The sequence below is a fragment of the Salminus brasiliensis genome, chromosome 20, assembly GCF_030463535.1.
Source record: "Salminus brasiliensis chromosome 20, fSalBra1.hap2, whole genome shotgun sequence".
In the NCBI taxonomy this organism is placed as follows: Eukaryota; Metazoa; Chordata; class Actinopteri; order Characiformes; family Bryconidae; genus Salminus; species Salminus brasiliensis.
The window spans coordinates 18193736-18202423 of record NC_132897.1 but is presented as its reverse complement, the minus strand read 5'-3'; the positions used below and the strand labels follow the sequence as shown (position 1 = coordinate 18202423).

General features: G+C 39.3%; 1 protein-coding gene across 1 annotated transcript; it reads left to right on the top strand.

Annotated features, from left to right (window-relative positions):
* The first annotated feature begins 2918 nt into the window (after window positions 1–2918).
* cxcl20 (chemokine (C-X-C motif) ligand 20) lies at window positions 2919–6915 on the top strand. The gene is made up of 4 exons (XM_072664839.1): window positions 2919–3139; window positions 3381–3507; window positions 6033–6110; window positions 6234–6915. The coding sequence occupies exons 1-4, from the start codon at window positions 3076–3078 to the stop codon at window positions 6286–6288; spliced, it is 324 nt and encodes a 107-aa protein (XP_072520940.1). The 5' UTR covers window positions 2919–3075; the 3' UTR covers window positions 6289–6915.
* The last annotated feature ends 1773 nt before the right edge of the window (window positions 6916–8688 follow it).

The following is an 8688-nucleotide window of genomic DNA, read 5'->3' as shown; positions in this document are numbered from 1 at the left end:
TTTAAAATGGTAAGCAAGTGTGTGTAGTGTTGTATTGTGTTACTTTTGTTTTTTACAGAAGTGAGCTCTCAGACTTTTACCAAGGTCTCAGACCTTAACTAACTGGTTAGGTCTAGGGCTTGGTCACAATTCTTGTTAGGAAAGACCAGGTGATGCAAATTTTACAGCTAAAAATACTCTATGTCCACAACATAGGAGAAGTCTATAAGAAGCAAGCAAAGCATTTTCGATTAGCCGTTTTCTCAGTGTGTAATCTAATTAAGCAATGGAAGTTAATAAGAATGGTGGAGGACAGTTTGATCTCTGCAAGACCAAGAAAATCTTCTGAAAGAGCTGCTCATAGAATAGCTAGAAATGCTTAGCAAACCCCCTGTTTGACTGCTAAAACATTTAGGAAGATTTAGCAAACTCTGGAGTGGTGGCGCACTGTTCTACTGTGCAGCGGCACCTGCACAAATATCACCTTCAATAACGTGTCATTAGCGGAAAACCTTTCCTGAGTCCTGCATAGCATCAGAGCCTCTAAACACCCTTATGCATTCCTGGACACAAGTTCTGGGGACCGATGGATTAATTTAGAACATTTTGACCGCAACTAGAGAAGATATCTTTAGAGAAAAAGGATGCAGAATTTCATTAAAAGAACACCTCTCCAACTGTTAAGCATAGGGGTGGGTTGATCATGCTTTGGGTTTGTGTTGTAGCCAGTGGCATGTGAAGCATTTGACATTTGGTAAAGGAAAGAATATATTCAATTAATGCCATCAACCTCTGAAAACAGACATCAAAGATCTCTCGAAAGACTAAAGATGACAAGAGGATAGCTTCTACAGCAGGATAATTCAATCTCAAACACACCTTTAAACATACAAAGCACTCAGGAGGTGAAAGATGAAGGCTTTGCCATGGCTCTCATCATGGTCCTTGCCATGGTTTTAGGCCCCCCAGACCTAAACATCATTAAAAACATGTGGATAGACCTTAGAGGCAGTGCATGCAGGGCGGCCATGAATCTCACAGAACTAAAAGCCTTTGCTTAGAAAGAATGCTCATAGCATCTGCTCCATTCCCAGTGCTTATACATGCACACCACTTACACATGTAACTGGTCCAGCATCACCTGTTTTCCCTCTGTACTTTCCTCGCTTTCTTCCTACTTCTCTATAATTCATTTGGCAAACTTCAATTGTCATAGTTAACCTTTGTTCTCGAGTGTTTATAGCCTTGTCTCTCTGCATTTATAGCTGTGCTGTTTCTTTGTTCATTTTCTCATCTTAAATGTTAAGTTCTGTTATGTAGGGTTTGGTTCTTTTTCACTGCAAAACATTTTAACTTGGTGCAAGTCTTAAAACAAAAATTATCTTCTTTTTCTTACATGTACATTTTTCAGGTTCAGTTTGTTTGCATGTATTTGTCACTGTACAGTGTCCTCTGCATTTAGCCTATCTGTGGTAGTGAACACACCCAGCCAACTCCAGCACCCAGGGAGCAGAGAGGGTAAAGGACCAAGGCCCAACAGTGGCAGCTTGCCGAGACCAAGAATTGAACCCGCAACCCTGTTATCAATAGCCCGGTGCGCTAACCGCTGAGCCACCACTGCCCTAACAGTGACCTCTACCGGTTGTTTATGCACGCTCACTAGTTTATTAGCTAACTGTCAAGGAATTTGGCCTCCACCTTTAACCTAGCCATGCAGTGAACACACACACAAACACAGTGACAATGAGCACACGTGCCCAGAGTGGTAGGCAGCCATTGCTGCGGCACCCGAGGAGCAGAGAGAGTAAGGGGCCTTGCTCAAGGGCCCAACACCGAGCCAATGTATCAAACCCACAACCCTGTCATCAATAGCCTGGTACTCTAACGACTGAGCCACTGAACCACTGGTTGTATGACATAGGACATAAGGCTACGCTTCCATGTTTCACACGTTCATATTACAAACAAATCACATATGCTCCTCAAATCTCCTCAATAATCAAAACAATTATTATTAGCATCAAAATGAATGATGCCAGTCCTTGTATTATCATGCTGTAACACCTGGTTCCTCTCAAGGATGTTAATGTGATGCAGTGAAGGGACAATTATCCATGCACAGTCTTGCCTATCCACAAGATGGCACCCAAACACTTCATGTCAGTCTTTACATTTCCTGTAATTAATGTGAGTTCAGGTCCTTCTGCTCAGTAAACAGAGTAAAATCTGCACTGCATTTCTAAAATATTCTATCAGGCATTTTCACTTTACTAGTAAATAACGGATCTCCAAATGTTACCTAGCTTACGGTTGTTACATTATGAAATCGTAATGGTAACATGACAATATGTAATGATGGTAAGTCTTAATGTTAGCCTGTAATTCTCCATGGAATCACCAGTCATTCCTCACTCCTATAACTCAACCAGTTCAGATCTGTTTTCCATGTAATTATTGAATAATAATCTTAAAATATAATCAGTCACATAGTTTAAGAGGCTGCTATTATACCTAATTACTAAAATACGCTAAGTGTTTAATACCATCGTGTAAAATATAAGATTTACAAACAATAAAAACAGAATGCAAATTCTTCCAAACATCCAGGCAAGAGAAGTGTCTTCTAAAAAGCTGTATCATGCATATTTGGTATATTTAAATATTTATATATATATATATATATATATATATATATATATATATATATATATATATACATTTATGTATCTTTATATTAATATATAATTGTTAATACATTTTCATGAACATATAATATTCTGTTCTTTACAGTTTATATAATTCTCTCATGTCAGTCCCTCTTACATAACATTCTACACTGACATCTCTGTGGCCTCTGTGGACATGTCCTGTTCTCCCATATCTGTCTAGATTCAGTGCCAGGTCTCTTAAGGTCACGTTTTTGTATTCTTAATGGGATTTTCCCATAAGGAATTGCCGAAAGCATGCTATTGGTGGCTTGGAAAGTGAAAGTGAGTGAGGTGTTTCTATAAAGATCTTCTATAAAGACCTTCCTCTGTACAATTCTTCTTTAACTGAATCTACTTCGTCCTCCTCAACTGCCAGCAGGCCTCCACGATGCAAGCTATGACTGCTATACTGTTTTTGGTCATCTTTGGAATGACTGCAACACTGTGTGCAGGTAAGACAATACATAACGGTAGCAGAATTTCTTCCACCAGTCAGTGGTGCTATTTATAGCGTCTGCATACCTCTAGAAAGCTTGTTGTTTATTATCCTTTAACGCGAGGAAGCAAAGTGATTTGAGAGAAGTTTGAGAGCAGGATTCGCCTCATGACCTTTTGATCCTTGTGTTTAAACAGTTCTTATTTATTCAGTAGCTGTTTATTAATGAGCTAGGTTTTGCCCTTTTGATTCTGCAGGACGTGTAGGAGGACAAGGAGAGCGTTGTTTGTGCAAAGGGAGGCTCCTCAAGCGTGTGAGACCTAAAGTTGTTGAGACATTTCAGCCATTCTACCCAAGTGCTTCTTGTTCGAAGACAGAGATTCTGTGAGTGACTACATGTTTGCTGGCATGCAATACATTTTACCATGTAGCAAGTGTTCAGCTATTGTTCACTAATAGGGGTTTTAAAGGGATCTGTAATAAAGGGAGAAGGTCAATACAGAAATATGACTCATTTAAATGTTCTGGGAAGGTTTTTTTTCTCTAAGGTGGAAAACTTTTTGTAGATGTTGCTTTATATCCTTATGAAATATAGATTTTATATATTCTTCAATTTTACAACTTAAATAACCCTTTTTGTTAGGAGTGTAAAGGATATCACTTTACCTGGATGGTCCATCATAGAGATGTAGATGCTCACCTGACATTCAACTGAATGTGTATTTAAATGCAATTGAACTCCAAGTTGAATGTAAACGATTGTCTGTTGAATGTAACCTTGCACGTATAACCCTAACCCTAACCTTACCCTTAATCTTACCCTTGAATAAATACCTAAATCCTAAAATTTTAACCCTAACCTTCCTTAACCTTAACCTAATCTTTAAATCTAATCCTAAACCTAACCCTAAACGGATAAACTAGGTTCTGGATGGTAACTGTAAATACTAGCCAAGAAGAGCTTTGAATATGGATTAGCACACTAACACACACACACACACACACAAACACACACACACCCAAAATTACAGTCTGTTGTTTATTTGTATTTACTGAATAAATAAATACCTAACTTGGCCCCTACTTGCCCAGGGCCAAGTTTCCAAAACGCACTGCAGTGTTAAGATCGTCTTAACTGGTAGAGGAAGTGTTCAGTGAGATGCTTACACTGCCATTTAAGAATCATCTTTGTTCCAATATGCTTCCCGAATCCCAGGGCCGATAAATGGCTTTGCATATTCAGATGTGGACAAAATTGTTGGTACCCCTCGGTTAATGAAAGAAAAACCCACAATGGTCACAGAAATAACTTGATAATCTGCCAAAAGTAATAATAAATAAAAATGCTATGAAATTTAACCAATGAAAGTCAGACATTGCTTTTTAACTATGCTTCAACAGAATTATTTAAAAAAATAAACTCATGAAACAGGCCTGGACAGAAATGATGGGACTCTGAACATGTTGTGATCTCATAGACATCTTGTGCTTTCACTGATTTCTTGAACCAGTTTTTCCCTGTGGCACAATAACCCACATTTTTTTATTAGAAAAAGAAAGTCCTCAAGACTTTTATACACATATTGATTATTTTCATTTTATCATATATTAATTAGGTTATTACTTCAGTGGTTCTGAAAGTTCCAAAATGTCTTAATGTCCCATGAGTGATCATAATTCACTACAGCTGTTAGCTTTTCTGAGTCCACATTCAAAGGATTTATTTGACAGCACTTACTAGATTGACCAGTCCAGTCTTGTAGTCTTGATTAATCAGTCCAGTGCTTATAGCTGAGCCTCAGGTGAGAGGCGGAGTCCAGCCCTTGTGCATGGGCTCCCCACTGAGGCCAGCAGAGGGAGAAATTACAGCTTAAAAGCTTTGAACTCTACCCATTCTGCCCAGATGAGTGGTCAAACATTCAACCAGCTTGTTGATGGCCACCACAAGTATCAGGTCAAGATGCAACTTTGATGCAAGAGACATTATCCAAATATTAGGGGCCCCATCTTACACCTTGCACAAGACGCGTCACAGTGCTTATTGCTGTGTTACGCTCATGATCTTCACCTGCGTTGTTTACATAGCAACAGCGCTTGTGAATATATCTAGGTGGTGGTCTCGAAATGAGGTGTGTTCAGGTCAGTTTCTGGCATACTGCTATCTTGGCAAAGGAAAACACAGATGCTTCTCTGACTGAAAACAACCTAGGCAGACATCAACAGTCAGATGTTCATTACTATCTTGCCAGTGAATTGCCAACACAGACGCGTGTCCAACACGCATACACATGGGAACAGTGCACAAACCCATATTGTGTGCCAGTGTGTCGAAAATAACATTATTCTAGAGACGAGGAGCTCCACCGCTTCAGCCAGCTTTCCCAGACCATTACCAATAGCAATTTGTCAAAGTCAGACCGCACCTGGCTCTTAAAGGAATGGCAAGTGACACGCTGATTGGTTTATTGCATGTTACGCCCAAAACACACGGATACACCCTAAATCATGCTGTGCAGTTGATGTCTTGCCTAAAGATCCCTAAAATAGGGCCCTGGGTGTGCTGTTTGTGTAATTCTGACCCTGTACTGCTTTCAGGAAACTCCCAAAGAGAGTTTTGTGCACATTGTGCACCGAATTCTTGTTTCTATTAAAGCTTTATTAAAGCTTCTATTAAAGTTTCTATTAATGCTGGTACTTATTCTGCCCCTGAAAAAGAACAGTTCAAAGAAATCACCGAAAGCTCAATATAGCCATAACATGCACCATAACTGTCATTGTTCTCAAACTAAAGAGGCATTGAGCGAAAGGGGGGAGGCGCCTGGTCACCAGTGTGCCTGCCCCTTGCCACTGTTTGAGGTCATCTGGTTACTGTGTGTACATTCATGCTGATTGCCTTTCATCATATGCAGAATCAAACTCAAGATAGGAAAGCATGTCTGCCTGGATCCGAATGGAAAGCAAGGAAAGAGGATGCTGCAGGGCAAAATGTGAGTAAAAAAAGCATCAGCCTACTTTTCTTTTAAATAATAAATGACTTAAGGCTCTCTGAATGCAGACAGCTTGGTGGAACACATGGTTATGTCTTTACCTTTTGTTTCTCTGCTTCCTAGAGGAAAGAGGTCCAAGGCGCAAGGAGGAAAGAGGCAGAAGAAGAAACAGGAGTGAGGCGACCATGCACTTGCAGAGACATTCCACCAACAGTGGAACATTACCACATAGATTTCCAGAGACAAAACACACATTATTTTTTTAAGAAGTAGGTGACATCCCTTAAATAAACTATTATCCAAAAGTCTTGTAAAAGTTAAAAAACACTAATTGTTTAAGGGACAATTTTATCTGCTAAAGGAAGAGGAAACCCATCAAGTCACATGATAATCAGGAAACCAAGACCCTTTTTCAGCAGCATAGCCAAGAGCAAGAGCTACATAATATTTCCCCAGGGTACAGGTTCAGTATCAGGTTTTCACACACACACACACACACACACACACACACACTGGAACGTGAAAATAAAAACACTGTTGTTGGGAGGTCTCTGTATTCTGCACGTTGCCTGTTACAACCAGTTACATAAGCAGATTGTTGGTGTTATTATGGGATTAATGGGGATTTAGATTTTTCACCACTGCTGTTTTTACCCATTCCTGCATCATTTATGACTTCTAAATCAGCCTTTGTCTTCAGAGTGTTTGATTTTCACTTTTGTTTTTTAATAAGCATTTTTATTTACCCTTTCTATGACAATCATCTACAATGTTCACTGAACAAAGAAAATAAAATTAGCTTTTGAGTACATGCTTTTCAAAAAGTATAAATAAATTGTCTACCTCTTCTTCTTTTGTAGATATTGTAAGTAGTGTGTGTGTGTATAATTTTTTTCATCAAATAAATGATAAAACCTAGTTTTCTGGACATAAAGGGCCAGCACACGTGAAAATTGGTACGGCCTTCACACTTGCCCTTTTGATGGGCCTGATCCAACACATCGACCACTGACTGTATAGTTAGCATTCAACATTTTGCGAGTTTGGACTTGCCATCAGCTCATGATCATTTAGGAGAAGAGTGTAAGAGAGAAGGGAGAGCTCAGAGAACTCTGAGTTGGTGTTCGTGTTGCTTCTGCTTTGTGGTAGAAAGCCAGAACCCCCACTGATGGATGGAGCCAGAATGGAGAAATATGGAAGAGTTAAAAGAAGGTGATGGGGTGGTGGTGGGTCACGAAGGCTTTGTCATGGACATGTGGACAATGTAGAGATGGAATTTATATGACGTTAAATGTTCCACACATCCCAGCGCTTCACATGAGTCTTCAATAGGAAATGATCACAGTGTTCTGACTCATCGGTGCAGATAGAAAGAAAGAAAACATTCATATGAAAAGGATCATGAAATAATTGCCATTGTTAAACACCAATGTAGGCCAATAGTATTTGGTTGTTAGGGGTGTTTATTAGTTGCTGGGTGACTTGTGCTGCTAAACATGAGGAACACAGCCTGATGAGCTGGGTTTCATATGACTTTTTGCTGACTTTTTACTGCCGTGTTTTAGCCTGCATCCAGGGGGGGGAAACACATTGAGGAACAAACATCATGCGGCAGCTTTCATTATATGTAAGTCCCTTCATACATGGCACCAAAAATAATGCTGTGAAGTGTTTGTGTTTTCATTTAGTGACACATCATGTTAGCTGATTTAGCTGTGTTTCCTTTATCAAAGTACAGATGTTGGCCGAACCACTTCCAAATACCTTTCATCCAGGCAGGTGTGTTTTACAAAGCAGCACATGCTCTGCTGGCATTACAGCGGTATTTGAGAATGACATTCCACAGACAGTGCAGACAGCGCAGTGCCAACAATGACCAGTAGAAAAAGAAAGAAAAAAAACACTTCCTTAAAGGTGATGTCTGCAAACACACCTACATGCTTTTCCCACAGCAAATCACACTTTCCTACTTTTGTCATAGTGAACATGCACAGTCTTACCACTAGGAGTGGAGTAGGAGGCTGCATTATACCGTTTCTAGCTTTATGTTAATGGGTTATGAGTGTTAGATTTGTGTTAATTTTCCCTATTAGAAATTACATATAGGTGTAGCAGTATTGACGAGTATCATTATCAGCCCACATACCCTTTAAAACAAGGTTCCTCAAGGGTTCTTTAGTTAACTCCTTAAAAAGCCCATGGATTGCCAAAAGTGTTAAGAACAGCCCCATCAGTTTGTACAGAAGTCCCTGTAGTTACTGAGTAAAATACTTTAGTGTGTAATAAGCCTTGGAGCATGCAAATAACTCCTTCAAGCTCTTTTAAACTGACTGTGCAGGCAAATTGTTTAGACTTATGCAGAAACTCAAAGTTTCAGTAGTGAAAACAAAAAGTGGCATTGTGTCATCTGTAATTATAATCTTATGATAATTGTTTCACTTTTGACATACATTCAATCTGGAAGTTGTTCTTTACACTGTATCTAAATTGTACAATAAATGGACCAATGAAATGGACTTGTAATGAAATCTTTTTACATTGACTTCCATTGAAAGTTAGGAAGCTTTTGTCCTTGTCC